The sequence below is a fragment of the Delphinus delphis genome, chromosome 19, assembly GCF_949987515.2.
Source record: "Delphinus delphis chromosome 19, mDelDel1.2, whole genome shotgun sequence".
Lineage (NCBI taxonomy): Eukaryota > Metazoa > Chordata > Mammalia > Artiodactyla > Delphinidae > Delphinus > Delphinus delphis.
Window position 1 is genome coordinate 50970041 of NC_082701.1, and position 17504 is coordinate 50987544.

The 17504-nt window shown below is 43.9% G+C and overlaps 1 protein-coding gene across 1 annotated transcript in view; it reads left to right on the forward strand.

Annotated features, from left to right (window-relative positions):
* The first annotated feature begins 2389 nt into the window (after positions 1–2389).
* DNAH2 (dynein axonemal heavy chain 2) overlaps positions 2390–17504 on the forward strand; it is an 86691-nt gene continuing 71576 nt past the window's right edge. Inside the window, exons 1-3 of the mRNA XM_059996437.1 lie at positions 2390–2549; positions 6753–6814; positions 10932–11102. Coding sequence (XP_059852420.1) covers positions 2390–2549; positions 6753–6814; positions 10932–11102 — 393 coding nt within the window. The remainder of the gene's footprint in view (positions 2550–6752; positions 6815–10931; positions 11103–17504) is intronic.

Sequence of the window (17504 nt, forward strand, 5' to 3'; positions counted from 1 at the left end):
ACGACTCTGTCTTTGTTCTTATGGAGAGCCGAGCCCCTCCCCGGCCCGGTCACCTTCCCCAGAGAGTCCCCGCCTCCTGTCCCCCCCAAAACGAGCGACGCTTTCCAAAGCCAATCCTCAGATTCCAAAAATTCCAGTTCCGTTCTTCCCTCCTTCCCCCACCCAGCGCTGCCCGGCGATCCTAGACCCCAGTCCGAATTAAGAAGGGGGAACGAGCGGGAGGGCAGGGGTGCTCCAGCCCCGGTTTTTTCCCCGGACTCAGCTGCAGCCACGGCTGTCTCGAAATCCTGGAACGCCTTCTAGAGCGCGCGTGAGCCTCGCAGACGGGACCTCGGGCGCCATCTGCTGGACTCGCCCGGAATGGAGCTCACAGACCCGCGCGCGGGGTCGGGCGCTTGGGTTGCCCCAGCCTTTTCAGTGTCCTGCGGGAGGCCACTCATTGTTTCCAGCCCCAGTCCTTACCGCCCGTCCTCAGACCAGGCCTCCCGTCCCCCTCCAGCCCCCCTCCAGCCCGCCAGGTTTAGCGGCTTCCCCGTGCCCCCCAGCCCTCTTGCCCCGGCTCCCCGCCGGGGTGACGCGAGCGCAGCCAAGCCGGGAGCGGCTGATCAGGGCGTCTCTGCGTCTGCGCCGAGGACGCTGGCTCGGCGCGCTCGGGCCCCCGCCACTCGCCCCCCCCCACCCCCCCGCTGCCCGTGCCCGGGGTTGCCAAGGCGACGCGTGCAGGCGCCGGCCCGAGAGGGCCACGCGGGGCAACTTCTCAGCTGGAGTGGCCGGTCGGTCGGCGTAGGGAGGAGAGGGTCGGCGTCGTGAGGTGTGTGTTGGCGGGGGAGGGCACCAGGGAGGAAGGGAGGAATGCCGGGGAGAGTGGGAAGCTACGGGGAGAAGGGGCAGTGGTGAGGGGTACGAGGGAGAGTTGCGGGGGAGGACAGAGGAAGGGGCAGCTGAGAGGAAGGAGCGGCGACGGTTGTGACAGTTGTGTGAGGAAGCTCCTGTGAGGGGAAATTTGCCCACTGGTAGCCACTGGTGGTTGGAGGAGAGAGCCGGCCCCCTACGGTATTTCTTGAGAAATAGAATGAGCCCCAGGCTAGTAGAAGGCTCCTCCCGGGGCCTCGGTGTGGGACCATGGGGCGAACCCCATGGGAAGGTGGCTCCTAGCCTTGCCACCGGAATGTTCCTGAGGCTCCAGCCGGAGGCAGGGAAGCACAGCCTGACGCTTCTCTGGAGACCGATGGCAGAAGCCGCGCTGTGGTACCTGGCTTTATTGATGTGTTGGCCTAATAGAACGGTGTTCCTTGGAGCAAAGTACAAATCCTTCAAGTGTGAAACTCATAGCGTATGATCAATGCCTGTGGCAGTCTGTGGGGATGAGGAAGAAAAGCCACAGGTGTTTGTCAGGCTAGAGCTGAGTGAAGAGGAACTGCCCAGCGAATCAGACATTGCCCTGGGCGCCCGCCAGAGATGCCCCGCTTCCCGCCCTCCTGCTTTTCTGAGAGAGGCACTACTGGGCCTTCCTCATCGCCCCATTTCTCCCTCCCCCAGACACAATTCCAAGTTCATTGTTGGATGACCTTTGTCCTTCCTCTTCCAGTCTGTTCTCAGGACATCTGGAATCGAACGCTCTTGGTCTTCAGTAATCGGTTAGCACAGACTCAGCCAACTGTGCGAAGACACCTTTTCGGTACACACAGAACAGGGTTTCTGCCCCTCAGGATTGAGAAGCTGAAGAGACAGGTTGCAAATAGTGTTTCTTCCTTGTTTAAGGAGGTCACAGATTTTAGTGTGGGTAGGAGGGGCATTTTTCTTTCTCCCCCGCTTCCAGGGGGTAACTTGGGAGAAAAGGAGGTACATAGGAAAATCATCTTGGTTGCTCAGTGTCGTGACAGAGAGTGTGGAACCTGGGGACAGTCTTCCCTTCCCTGGGCCCTCTCTCACTCACCCATGGCCCCTGAGAGCTAGAGTGCTTGAGGGTGTGTGCAACCACACCTCAGCGTGGTAGATGTTTCCCTGATTATCTTATGTTCTCATACCTCTGGGCAGAGATAGGGGTTCCTAAATCCTCATGAGTGGGTGTCTGCTGAGCCCTCATCTTTTTTTTTTTTTTTTCCCCCGGCCGCGCCTTGGGGCTTGTGGGATCTTAGTTTCCCGACCAGGAACGGAACTCATGTACCCCCTGCAGTGGAAGCGCGAGTCCTAACCCCTCGGCTGCCAGGGAATTCCCTGTGCTCTCATGTTTAGCTTCCATTTATTCCTCATGCCTCGAGGGACTGATTTTGATTTTTAACCCAGCGCCCTGAAGGAAGTGGGCTATCCCAGGGAAACGACTGAGGATTGGGGGTGCATCTGGTGGTGGTCCCCCAGCTTCCGTGTGTCTACAGGTTTTGCCAACACAATGCCCAGCAAAGCCGACAAGAAGCGGGAAGCGAGTAGCCGGGGAAGCGCCCGCTGGCGAGTCGCTCAGTCTGCTCTGGCCGCACAGGCTGTGGAGACCACCCTGCCGGCCAGCAGTGAGTCCCAGGCAGAGCCCGAGTCTCTCAAGGAGGAGGAGCCTGGTGGGTACCTGCTGGGGAGAGGCTTGGAGGCAGAATGTTTGTATTGAAGGAGGGTCTTAGGGCCGGGGAGCAGGTTCTGTTGCTTCTGGGTAAGAAGCAAGGGGTTCAGCGGAATCTCAGGCCTGCTGCTAGGTCCCTTGTTTTGTGTTTTCTTCCTGTCCAGCCTTATACTTGTTCTTTCTGTCTTAAAATTTCCCCCCAGTGCACCAAGAGCTCACCAGCCAATCCTCTACCCTAGCCTCTTCTTCCTTATTTCAAGTGTTCCTGGTTGCTCCTACCCCAGTGAAGAGGGTTTGATCTCTTCCTTTTTCCCATTTTCACCCTGGGTGGCAAAACAAATAATGTTTTCCTCCCATTAAGCCCATCACCATGGAGACTCAGCCTGCTTTGCCATCCTTTGAATCCTAAGCCTGACTGAATCTTTCTCCCATCTGTTTAAGGCTCTTGTATCTCTGCCCTCGTTTCGTCAGGGCCTTGGTAGACTAAGGAGGTTCAGGTTCAGGGCCACAGGAAAAGAAGCCTGATGTCTAGATTGAGGAAGAAAAGAGTTTAAAGAGGCTGCCTCTTGTGGCTTTGATCTGAGGGATTCCTTCCTGTTGGGTGAGCTGGGGCCAATAGGGTTGGAAGGTTTTTGGTAGCTGCTGCTGTCACTAGGCTGCCCCTTAGAGCACTGGCCAGTGTAGCTATGACTGTTAGCTAAGAATAGTCCTCCCCGTTTACCTGGGGCTTCTTTCCACTGCTAGCAGCCTGTCAAGATGGAGAGAAATAGAATCTCCTTTTAATACTAAAAGTTGAGAGATTAAGCGTGGGCATGGGAGAAAGGTCCAGGGTACACAGGGCCTTGCCCTGGGATCTGGACATTGGAACCATGCAAATTTTTTCTTCTGAGCTCTCTTAAGAGCAGTTTCAAGTGGGACTGGCTCCTAGAAGCTGGGTACCAGAAGCAAGGGGAGGGAGGATGGAAGGCAGTGAAGTTCAACTTGGAGACTCCTCTGGGGTGGGAAGGGAATGTCAGGGTGTCATGTGATGTTGCTTATATGTGGAATCTAAAAAAAGGGTACAGATGAACTCATCTGCAGAGCAGAAATAGAGTTACAGATGTAGAGGGCAGACTTGTGGTTGCCAGGGGGTAAGTGGGGGAGGGATAAATTGGAAGATTGTGATTGACATATGCACACTACTGTGTGTACAGTGGACAAGTAATAAGGACCTATTGTACAGCACAGGGAACTCTACTCAATACTCTGTGGTGGCCTATATGGGGAAAGAATCCAGAGAAGAGTGGATGTGTGTGTATATATATATATATGTGATTCACTTTGCTGTGCACCTGAAGCTGACACAACATTGTGAATCAACTATACTCCGATAAAAATTATAAAAAAAAGGGAACTTCTAAATGAGAGCATTGAACCCCAAACACCAAGGATCTCTGAGTCCTTTTAGCTCTAAGCCTTTTTATTGTTTGATGTGGTGCTTTCTAGCTGACAATTGATAGAGGTTCAGAGAAGACTTGGGCCTCCAAGGCAGCCCTGAAATGAGCCTTAATCCCTGTACTCAGGACTTCCCTGGTGGTCCAGCGGCTAAGACTCCGTGCTCCTAACGCAGGGAGCCTGGGTTCCATCCCTGGTCAGGGAACTAGATCCCACATGCATGCCGCAACTAAGAATTTGCATGCCGCAACGAAAGATCCCGTGTGCCACAACGCAAGATCCTGTGCAGCCAAATAAGTAAATATTAAAAAAAAAATCCCTGTACTCTTTGGAGTTGGGGAGGGATTGAGGCCTGTCCCACAGGAGACAGAGGGGGCCTACTATGGTCTGAATGTTTGTGTCCCCCCCAAATTCATATGTTGAAATTCTCATGCCCAATATGATGGTGTTAGTAGGAGGGGCCTTTGGGAGGTTGCTTAAATCATGAGGGTGGAGCTGTCATGAGTGGGATTAGTGCCTTAAAAGAAGCAACTCCAGAGAGATTCCTTGCCCCCTTCCGCCGGGCACAAAGAGAGGTCTGCACCCCAGAAGAGGGCCCTCACCCAACCCTGCTGGCACCCTGATCTAGGACTTCCAGCCTCCAGAACTGTGAGGAATAAATGTCTGCTGTTCAGAAGCCACCCAGTCTATGGTGTTCTGTTATAGTAGCCCAAATGGGCTAAGACCAGGCCTAAAACACTTCTTGGTGAAGGATGGTGGGTTAAAGGGCAAAACACCCTTTTGAGGTCTTTATTGATATCCTTTGCTTCCTTAAGTGCTCCTCCGTTCCCACTAAGAAAAGAAGTACAGGTTCATAATCCCATATCTCTAATTTTAAAAAGCCCTAAGAACTGAAAGGTTTTTTTTCCCCCAAAATTTGGCATCCAAACTTATTTGGTGGTGAGACATAACCTAAACTGACATGAAGGTATTTATAGTCTATTTAAACCACTTAGTATAAATTTTCATATGTTTTACTGCAGAAATACTGACATTAAAAGTTTGTGGAGTGCTGTTCTAGAGGCCCCAAGATGTGGTGGGGGTCTCATATGCCATACGCTATTACAAGTCTACATTCTGAAATATACTTGATCCCAAGGATTTTGGTTAAGGGATTGTAGACCTGTATTTCAGGCAAATCAGAAAAAATACAGAGAATGAGATAATGAACACCCATGTACCCGTCACCCAGTGTGAGAATAAATCATGATGGCAACAAGTGAATCCCTTTGTCCCCCTGCTACACGCCACCCCCCCAAGCCCTTCTCTCCTTCTCCAGAGGTCACCGCTATCCCGAGTTGGTGTTTGTCATTCTCAAGCCTGTTTCTTAAAATTTTACTGTGTGTATCCATGACCATCACATACTAGTATCGTATTGCATGGTTTAGACTTTATATAAATTGTATTACAATAGAGGACAAAACCAGTTTACTCTTGAGATTGTCTCAGTCTCCCTCCCCCGCCTCGTCCCTGTCTGAAACCTTGGATGCCCTTGGCTTTCTCGAAGGGCGTTGGGTTTCTTGGTTACCCATCCCACTCACCACTGAGCTCCTAGAATCAGCTGTCCCACCTTTCTCATGATTTCCTTCCTCGGCCTGTGTGCCTCACTCCCCTCTTAGGGTTTCTTTCTGGAAGTTGGAGTGTCCTGTTCCCAAGGTCTTTTGGTCGCACCTCATTTGTTCCTTCCTCCTTTCAGCCCACAGGAGATGGGAGGCCCACCAGTTTTACCCCAGTCTCCTGTGTGAGCAACAGATCAGGAAGGAGAGGGACACCCCCCTGGGTTTTATGGAGTCCAGAGTGGGGATGACGGTTTGCTTGGAGAGGGGCTGATTTCTGTGGGCCCCAACTTCTCCATGTGGGAACAGGATGGGGGAAGAATGGCAGGCCAGAAGCTGAATGCCTAGAATGACCTTAATACTGACTGCCTTCATTCCCCTGCCTCCTTCTGTGCCCCCTCCAGCCCCAGTCAGCTTTTTAAAAGAAAAATTTTAAAATATACATTTATTTATTTATATTTGGCTGCACTGGGTCTTAGTTGTGGCACGTGGGACCTTCGCTGTGGCATGTCTAGTTGCAGAGAACTGGAGGCAGGGACTCAGACAGACATTTGTATGCCCGTGTTCACAGCAGTGCTATTCACAGCAGCCGAAAGGCGGACACACCCAAGCGTCCATCCATGATGAATGGATAAACAAATTGCAGCGGAATATTATGCAGCCATAAAAAGAATGAAGGTCTGCTACGATACGACAACGTGGATGAATCTTGAAAATATGCCAAGTGAAAGAAGCCAGTCACAAAAGACCGCATATTATATGATTCCACCAGTATAAAATGTCCAGAATAGGCAAGTTCATAGACTCAGAAGGTAGATTAGTGGTCACCAGGATCTGGGAGGAAAGGGGAATAGGGAGTGCCTGCTGAGAGGCTAGGCTCTGGTGCAACTTAGAAGTGAAGATATAGGGGCCATGGGGTGCCAGTTTCTCAAGGTACTTCAAGTACCTTGAAGTGGAGTTGCTCGGTCATATGGTGACTCCGTGTTTAACTTCTTTTATTTGTTGTTGTTTTTTTGGCTGTGCTGTCTGGCATGTGGGATCTTAGTTCCCCATCCAGGGATCGAACCCGTGCACCCTGCAGTGGAAGCTCAGAGACTTAACCACTGGACCGCCAGGGAAGTCTCTGTTTAACTTTTAATGGAATGCCTTCATTTTTGAATTTTCATTCTTCCCAGAGCCAATATTGGAGGAACCTGAAATACAGAAAGAAGAATTACAGGAGTGTGAGATAGACGTGGTAAGTTTGGCTTTTCTCTGAGACAAATATTCCTCCCCAACAACTGGTGAATCAAAGGATCAGTTGCAGAATGGAGTACGAGGAATTCTCTTCAATCTCTCACTACCTTCTCTTTACTTTCTACTGGTAGCCTGCTCACTGCAAATCCAGTACACCGAGTAAAGGACAAAGTTATCCGTGTCCCCTACCCCTCCCAAAGAATAGGGCTTTCAGTGGGGAACAGGGCTCTCAGAAGGCCCTTCCTCATCTCTCCACCTTGGGTCAGATTGCAACAAGCTATACCCGTTGAATGGGTGAACATCTGAACAAGCTGGGCGGACACTGTCCTAATTGGATACTAATTTCCAAGACATCCTCTTTCTTCCTGTCCTTCAGTTCCCTCCTTTGGCTGAAGAGTTTACAGAAGCCACTTGAAATACCTTCAGAATTTGGCACTTAGTAACCTCTACACTTTTATTTCCAAGCTGCATCAGAGCCTAGGCACACCCTCAGTTACCTGGGTTAGAAGAATAGAATGGTGACCTTGAACTTTTTTAAAAAGGGAGAGAAAAGTGACAACTACTCATTAAAGAAAAAAATTGGAAGGGACAGAAAAGTAAAACAAAGAATGGGAAAATAAAAGTCATAGTATTACTGCCTAAACACATCCAACGTTACTAATTTGGTATATGTCCTTTCTTTCTGTGTAGATTTGCAAGTTTTTTTGTTTTTTAACAATCCCAACTGTACCACACATTATAATTTTTTATTAGGCTTTCTCACAAAACATTTTTTTATTCTTCGTGTTATTATATACTTAAAAAAATACATCAGGCTGCCTTTATTTTTTTAATCACAAATATGTAAATCACAAGATACCTCTTTTTTTTTGATATGTAGTATTTTCATTACTGTTATTACATACTTTTTGTAAGCAGCATTTTTTTTTTTTGGCTGCGTAGCTTATGGGATCTTAGTTCCTGACCAGGGATTGAACCTGGGCCCCAGCAGTGAAAAACACCAAATCCTAACCACTGGACCGCCAGGGAATTCTCCGTAAGTGCCATTTTTTTTTTTTTTTTTTTGGCTGCCGTGCTGCATGCAGGATCTTAGTTCCCTGACCAGGGATTGAATCTGTGCCCCCTGCAATAGAAACATGGAGTGTTAACCACTGGACCGCCAGGGAAGCCCCTTTAAGTGCCATTTTTAATGGTCATATGGTGCTCCGTAAGATATATGTATCACAGTTAAATCCTTACTCTTGGACATTTGCCATTTATGATTTTTTTGCTCTCATAATAATACAGTGATGAATATTGTAAATAAAACTAACACATTTTGAAATACTTAATATTTCCTTAAGTTAGATTCCTGTATATGGAGTTCCTGAATCAAAGAGTAAAGAACATTTCTAACACCTTTAATACATAATGCCAAATTGTTTTTCAAACAAATTGCATTTTTTTGCCCTCGCACTAGCAACAAACACTTTCCAGGCCTAGGTGTTAGCAGTTTAGCAGTTTTTTTTTCTGGTTCCACTCCGCGGCTTGTGGGATCTTAGTTCCCCGAGCAGGGATTGAACCTGCACCCTCGGCAGTGAAAACGTGGAGTCCTAACCACTGGACCACCAGGGAATTCCCTAGCAAGGATTTTTTTTTTACATCTTTATTGGAGTATAATTGCTTTACAGTGGTGTGTTAGTTTCTGCTTTATAACAAAGTGAATCAGTTATACATATACATATGTTCCCATATCTCCTCCCTCTTGCATCTCCCTCCCTCCCACCCTCCCTATCCCACCCCTCTAGGTGGTCACAAAGCACCGAGCTGATCTCCCTGTGCTATGCGGCTGCTTCGCACTAGCTATCTATTTTACGTTTGGTAGTGTATATATGTCCATGCCACTCTCTCACTTTGTCCAAGCTTACCCTTCCCCCTCCCCATATCCTCAAGTCCATTCTCTAGTAGGTCTGTGTCTTTATTCCCGTCTTACCCCTAGGTACTTCATGACATTTTTTTTTCTTATATTCCATATATATGTGTTAGCATACAGTATTTGTCTTTCTCTTTCTGACTTACTTCACTCTGTATGACAGACTCTAGGTCCATCCACCTCACTACAAATCACTCAATTTCGTTTCTTTTTATGGCTGAGTAATATTCCATTGTATATATGTGCCACATCTTCTTTATCCATTCATCCGATGATGGACACTTAGGTTGTTTCCATCTCCTGGCTATTGTAAATAGAACTGCAATGAACATTTTGGTACATGACTCTTTTTGAATTATGGTTTTCTCAGGGTATATGCCCAGTAGTGGGATTGCTGGGTCATATGGTAGTTCTATTTGTAGTTTTTTAAGGAACCTCCATACTGTTCTCCATAGTGGCTGTACCAACCTAGCAAGGATTTTTTAAAAAATGATACACCTTTGCTATGTTTATTTGTATTTCTTTGATTTCAAATGAAATTGAACATTTATTTCATATTTTCATTTTTTCTTTTTTTATGACATGATATGTTTGTTCATATCCTTTCATCCATTTATCTGGGTCTTAGTGTTTTTCTCGTTGGTTCTTCATGTATGTATTTATATACGGAAGATTTTAGATCACTAGCTAAATTTTCTTGACCTGGAAACTTTAAGTAAGAGGGATTCTTTATCATCTTCCAGAAGTACTGGAAGAAGGACAGGGTGACTTCTCAAGTTCACCGAGCTAGATTTTTATATCCTCTAGTTTTCTTAATTTATTTAGTAGTGTTCAAAATAATGCTGTCTTTTTTCTAGCCACCAGTTATGATTTATTTTCCATCGAATTGGTTTGTTCTTTGGTGTTTTCCAGTCTTGTCTTTTCACCTCCCTTTTTCTTTTTTCCTCACTGATGTGCCAGTTGACTTTTGCCCAATATCACATACTTATTCCAGTATCCTGTGGAGGCCACATCATGGAGAAATTGCTCTTTTACCCTTATCCTTTTTCCAGCTTGTCATCCCCTTGCTCCTAATTGTTTTTGTTTGTTTGTTCGGTTTTTTTTTGTTTTTTTTGGTGTTTGTTCGTTTTTAATTAATTTATTTATTATTTTTGGCTGTGTTGGGTCTTCGTTTCTGTGCGAGGGCTTTCTCTAGTTGCAGCGAGCAGGGGCCACTCTTCATCGCGGTGCGCGGGCCTCTCACTATTGCGGCCCCTTTTGTTGTGGAGCACAGGCTCCAGACGCACAGGCTCAGTAGTTGTGCCTCATGGGCCTAGTTGCTCCGCGGCATGTGGGATCTTCCCAGACCAGGGTTCGAACCTGTGTCCCCTGCATTGGCAGGCAGATTCTCAACCACTGTGCCACCAGGGAAGCCCTGTTTGTTTGTTTTTAAGATCTTTATTGGAGTATAATTGCTTTACAATGGTGTGTTAGTTTCTGCTTTATAACAAAGTGAATGAGCTATACATATACATATATCCCCATCTCTCTTCCCTCTTGCGTCTCCCTCCCTCCCACCCTCCCTATCCCACCCCTCTAGGTGGTCACAAAGCACCGAGCTGGTCTCATTGTGCTTTGCTGCTGCTTCCCACTAGCTATCGGTTTTACATTTGGTAGTGTACGTATGTCCATGCCACTCTCTCACTTTGTCCCAGCTTTAATGGAATATAACTCAACCATAAAAAGAAATGAAATTGAGTTATTTGTAGTGAGTTGGTTGGACCTAGAGTCTGTCATTACAGAGTGAAGTAAGTCAGAAAGAGAAAAACAAATACCATGTGCTAACACATACATATGGAATCCTAATTGTTTGACTTAGGCTAATATCCTACATGTTCCCTTGATTTAGTTTTACTGTGAGGTTGAGGGTTGCTTGATAAGACATTTTTACAAACACAGGCTTAAATGAAGTATCTTGGGAAGATGATATCCCTCAGTCTTCCTTCATGATCCATTCTATTTTTACTGGTAGAGGGAAGAGAATCTTATTGTCTTGTTTCTTCGAAAGCTTGAAACCTGTCTTTCAGTCCGTTCTCAGCTTTCCCTTCCCCGTTCTGAAGCTGTCTGACTTCCCTCATCCCCCACGTCCTCATACGTGACAGTGGTTGGGAGAAGTGACCCATCCTGACAGCTGTCCCTGCTCTGGCCCTCTGCTCTCCTTCTGCAGAAGCCCCTTTTCCTGTCCCGAGCTATGCTGACAGGACTGGCAGCTGCCACTTGGACAGAGGAGCACGATACCATTCTGGAACACTTTGCCCAGGACCCTTCGGAGCCCATCCTCACCATCTTCATCGACCCCTGTTTGGGGCTGAAACTAGGTCTGGGGATGCCTGTGCAGGTGCGTACTCCGCGGTCCAGACATCAGGGTGTTCTCCCAGGGGGCTGAAGGTTCTGAGGATCTCTGTCATCTGTGAGTCTTATCTCCTGTGTACAAGGTCTGTTGAGCATCACACACTCTGCTTGGCAGCAGGATACAGAGAGGAATGAGGCAAAGTTTTGCTTTTTTTTTTTTTTTTTTTTTGCGGTACGCGGGCCTCTCACTGTTGTGGCCTCTCCCGTTGCGGAGCACAGGCTCCGGACGCGCAGGCTCAGCGGCCATGGCTCATGGGCCCAGCCGCTCCGCGGCACGTGGGATCTTCCCGGACTGGGGCACGAACCCGTGTCCCCTGCATCGGCAGGCGGACTCTCAACCGCTGCGCCACCAGGGAAGCCCCAAGGTTTTGCTTTTGATGATCTCATGGTCTAGTGGGGAAGACAGACATATAAAAAATATTTACAGTATATTATGATGCCTGGGCAAAGCTTTGTAAGAGCTTTTTTGGAAGCAACTAATGTAGCCAGTGGAATGCTGGCAAGGCTTGGTGATGGAGGTGATATTTGAGTTGGGGATGAAGGGTAAGTAGGATTTCATCGAGGCTGAGTAAGAGCATCCAGGTAAAGAACACTTTATGTGCAAAGAAAGAGGAGTTGTGGGAAATGATACAGGAAAGGTGGGTTGGGGTCAGCTTGTGACGGGCCTTGTATGTTATGCTAAAGAATTTGGCTTTATCCCAGAGGGAACTATTGAAGGCTTTCGTGGGTTAGATAGATAACTGTTCCAACAATGGGGAGGATGCATTAGTGAAAGGTAAACCATGGGTAGGGAAACAGTTAAAAGACAGAAGTATAGTAAAATGTTGGTGGTAGCATATGGGTGGTGGGTGTACAGGTCATTATTGTAAAATTCTTTTAGTGTTCCTGTATGTTGGAAATTTTTAGAAATAAAATTCTGGAAAAGAAGAAGGGCTATTGCTTTGCTTTTATTGGCAGCACATATACAAAGATTGAAATGATAATGAAGATTAGCATGGCCCTGCTCAGCAGCACAATTTGTGAAGCTTCCACATTAAACAAACAAACCCCAAAACAGGCCATGGCTTTTTCCTGTGTATTGGCAACAATCGGCTATAAAGCATCATGAAAAATATATTTCATTCACAAAAGGAACAAAAATTTGCAAAAAATAATTTAGGATCTATACGTAAGAAAACAACTTTGTTGAAGGCCAAGAAAGAAGATTTAAATAAATGATGAGCCCTACTTTGTTATAAAGCAGAAACTAACACACCATTGTAAAGCAATTATACTTCACTAAAGATGTTAAAAAAAAAGATGAGCCCTATCCTGTTTCTGAGTGGGAACCTTAATATTATAAAGATCATTCCACCCAAAAAACTGTACTGTTTTAATGCAACTCCAATCAAAGTGCCACAGACCCTAGATCCCTAGTGTAAAGGATTATTTAAAGTATATCTAGAAAAATGAAATGAAAATAGCAAAAAAAAAAAAAAAGATGAAGAAGAAAAGTAATGTAGGAGATCTGTAACTATGAAAATCTTTTATTAAATTACAGTAATTAAAATAGTTAGATTGGGGCACGAATATGTATTATACAAGCAACAGTAAAGAAACAGAGAGAGTCCAGAAACATATATGTAAGCATTTTCTACAAAAATTGCTTTTAAAATCTGTGGGGAAAGATGGATTATTCGATGAATAGGGAAACATGGAAAACAAAGGTTTTCTATTAGAAAAATCTAGTGGGGCAAGGGGGAAATAGGGAAATGTTGGTGAAAGGGTACAAATTTTTTGTCCCTACAACAAAAGCAATAAAAGCAAAAATAAACAAGTGGGACGACATCTAACTAAAAAGCTTCTGCACAGCAAAGGAAATCATCGAAAAAATGAAAAGTCAACCTAGGAATGGGAGGAAATATTTGCAAATCATATATCTGATAACAGATGAATACATATCTAAAATATATATAAAGAAATCATACAATTTAATAGCAAGAAAACAAAACAATGTGATTAAAAACCGTGCAGAATTGAAAAGACATTTTTCCAACGAAGACATACACATGGCCAACATGTACGTGGAAAGGTGCTCAATATCACTAATCAGAGAAATGCAAATCAAAACCACAGTGAGGTATCACCTCATACCTGTTAGAATGGCCATCATGAGAAAGACAAGAGATGACAAGTATTGATGAGGATGTGGAGAAAAGGGAACCCTTGTGTACTGGGAATGTAAATTGGTGCAGTCACTATGGAAAACAGTATGGAGGTTCCTCAAAAAAATAAAAATAGAACTACCATATGATCTAGCAATTCCACTTCTGGGTGTATCTCCAAAGGAAATGAAATCACGATCTTGAAGAAATATCCACACCCCCACATTCATTATAGTTTATTTATAATAGCCAAGGTATGGAAACAGCCTAAGTGTCCGTCATTGGATGAGTGGATAAAGAAAATGTGGAATACACACACACACACACACACACACACACACACACACACACACACACACACATACTCAGCAATGAGAGAGAAAAAAACCTTGCCATTTGCAAAAACATGGGTGGCCTTGGAGGGTATTATGCTCAGTGAAATAAGTCAGATGGAGAAAGACAATTACTGTATGATCTCACTTATATGTGGAATCTAGAAAAAAAACAACTAACTCATAGAAACAGAGAACAGGACAGATTGAGAAACAGAGATTCAGATGGAGGGAAACAGAGGACAGATTGGTGGCTGCCAGAGTTGGGGATGGGGGAGTAGGGAAAATGGATGAAGTTGGTCAAAGGTACAAACTTCCAATTATGAGATAAATAAGTTCTGGGGATTAATGTACATACATCATGGTGACTCTAGTTAACAAAACATATATTTGAAAGTTGCTAAGGGAACAGATCTTAAAAGTTCTGACAAAAAAAAATTGTAGTTATGTAAGGTGATAGGTGTTAACTTATTGTAATCACTTTGCAATAAATATACATATCAAATCATTACACTGTACACCTTAAACCAATACAATGTTATAGATCAATTATATCTCAATAAAACTGGGGGAAAATTGTACAAAGTTTAAGTTATGCAAGATTAATGAGTTCTGGAGATCTAATATACAGCATGGTAACTATGGTTAATAATACTATAATGTATAATTTGCTAAAGGGTAGTTCTTAAGTGTTCTCACTTACAAAAAGAAAAAAGAAGAAGAAAATGGTAACCATATGGGATAATGGATATGTTAATTAGCTTGATTGCAGTGATCATTTCACAGTGTATATGTATGTCAAAACAACAAAGTGTACACCTTAAATATATACAATGTTTATTTGTCAATTATGCCTCGACAAAGCTGAAAAACATCTATTTAGCATGCCAAAAAATATTCTAAATATATCATGGATTTAATCGTATTCTTCTGGGGCAAGATTGAAATTGAAAAACTTCCTTAAGAAATTATTACTCTTGAATACTTGATAAAATAGTAAAAAGTAAAACGAGAAAACCACAAACACCCAAGAGTAAACAAACAAGGAAAGAAGCAAAATCTAATCTAATAAACTTTAAAAGTGGGGACTGGGGACCAATGAAAGGTCTATGTACTAACTTATGGAAACCGTCCTCCCTGCGGGAATGGTGGACGCCCCCTAGTGAGATGGAGTGAACCTCGGTTTTTTACAAAATCTGAAAAGAAAGAGCCCATGTATTTTAACAAAGATTTTACAGTTTTAAATTAGCCTTAACCATCTGCCCATCCCCTCATGCAGTTATCTTAGGCTAGAGAAAAGTGAATGAAACATAAAATATCCAACCCTTTAACTTCGAGGGGGAAATGAAACTGGGCTCTCACAGTGGGACATCAGGAAGTCACCCACAGTACTTTAAAGCAAAAAGAAGGAATTCAGAGAGCTGTGCAAGCATGAGGCAAGTGAAATTGCATGGCAACTGCAAGCATTCTACATCAAGGGAGAAAAAGAACAGAACAAAACATGCAAAAGAGGAAAACATAACTGAACAGAAGGCAATTCCTCACAACAGCATCATGTTACAGTACGACTTAATAAGAACACGAATTTAATTTTTTAATAAGCTGAGAGACGAAATGATAAAACGTGAGAATGAAATAAGAGGGAGACTGCAGATTTTTGAAATAAAGAAAGCAACATGTTTACGTGTTAAAATTAGTAGGTTAGAAACAGCAAGGAACTGAATAGCTACCACTGAAAATCTGAACGGATGTAGAAGAGAGGCTTGAGATAATTACAGCGTATGCAGAAGAAAAAACCAATGACAATACAAGTAGAGAGAAGTTAATAGATGTGAAAGACAGACACAGGTGATCTAACATAGGGTACCAGCTAATGAAACAGAATATAAATTTAAAAATAAAATACAGAGGGACTTCCCTGGTGGTGCAGTGGATAATACTGAGCTCCCATTGCAGAGGGCCCGGGTTCAATCCCTGGTCAGGGAGCTAGGTCCCACATGCATGCTGCAACTAAGAGTTCACATGCCATATCTAAGGAGCCTGCCTACCACAACTAAGACCCGGTGGAACAAAAATAATAATAAAAATACAGAGAATTTCCCTGAACTGCAGAAGGAACAGAATGTGGGAATTGAAAGGACATACTTTATTCCACAAAAATTTGTTGCACAGTGTTTAATATCAATACACGTCTTAGTTAGGTTACTTAAATTCGGGGAAATTAATTCTTTGGGAACATCACCTATGTGGTATTCCTGCCAAGAATACTTAACCTGCATCTAATAATGAGGAAACAATCCAATAAATCAAAATTAAGGGACATTTTGGAAAACAACTGGCCTGGACTATTAGAAATACCACTGTCATGGTAGAAAGAAAAAGACTGGGAAACTATGTGGAATTAAAGGGGACACAACCATGTGTGATCTGTATTGGATCCTGGATGGGAAGAAACCAGCTGTAAATGACATTATTTGGACCACTGTGGAAAATCGAATATAAACTGTGTATTATATAAAAGTATTAAATGAAGTTAAATTTTCTGAGTGTGATAATTACAGTGTTGAGACTGTTGGAGAATATCCTCCCTGTTAGGAGCCATATGCTGAAGTATGTAAGAGTGTAGTTTTATAACGTCTGCTGCTAACTCTGAAATGGCTCAGCAGAGAGAGAAGGAGAGAAAATGAGAGAGAGTGCAGTCATGCACAAGTATAGCAAAATGTTAACAATTAGTGGATTTAGATGAAGGGCATGTTATTGTTCATTGTGCCTTTCTTGCAACTTTTCTATGGGTTGGAATTTTTTTCAAAATAAAAATTTGGGAAATAATTATTTAGGCCTCTAGTCAAAACCCCAAATTATCTACCAAGGGGAACCATTAGGCTGATCTCAGACTTCTCTGAACACCCAGAAGTTACACCTACGAGTTCTCCAGGAACCATAGCGTAACCCAAGGGTATAATTCCCAGCCTAGATGGTCAAGTATAGAGGCAACAAATAGGCAGTCATTTTTAGTCTTGAAAGAACCCTACTTTGAAAAGCAAAAATGATGTCATCAATGGAAATCCAGTTCATCAAAGAATGAACCAAAAAAAAAAAAAAAAGAGGAATGAACCAAATAGAAAACTCAGGAATAGAGACTCTGTGAATATTCAATTCATTTAAATAAAGAACTAATAATAAATAACCATGGGAATTATGGTTATGTTATTGAATGTGAATGTTATCAACCTGGACAATGTAAAAAATAATAGTATAACAAAAATTGGGAAGTGGTGAGAGAATGCAAGAGAGTAAGAGGATGCCAATGTTCCTGTCGTTCAAAGCAGCGAGTCAACTGAACTTAAAATTGGAAGGCAGTGAGAAAACTAACCTCTTTTTATTCATTTATTTATTTATTTTTTGGCTGCATTGGGTCTTCATTGCTGCACGTGGGCTTTCTCTAGTTGCGGCGAGCAGGGGCTTCTCTTTGTTGCGGTGTGTGGGCTCCTCATTGAGGTGGCTTCTCGTTGTGGAGCACGGGCTGTAGGCACGTGGGCTTCAGTAGTTGTGGCACATGGGTTCAGTAGTTGTGGCTCCCGGGCTGTAGAGCGCAGGCTCAGTAGTTGTGGCACACAGGCTTAGTTGCTCCGCGGCATGTGGGATCTTCACGGACCAGGGCTTGAACCCATGTCCCCTGAATTGACAGGTGGATTCTTAACCACTGCACCACCAGGGAAGTCCTAACCTCTTAATATTTTTCATAAGCTTTCTTATGACCTTAGAAAGGGGTCTTTTAGGAAGAAATCTCTCTTAGAGATAAAGAAACATTTATTTGAAGCTCAACCACTTACTATATTCACATCAATGTGTTTTTATTCTATTAAATCCAAGTAAAATTAAATTTAATACTTTTAATTACAAATAGCATGA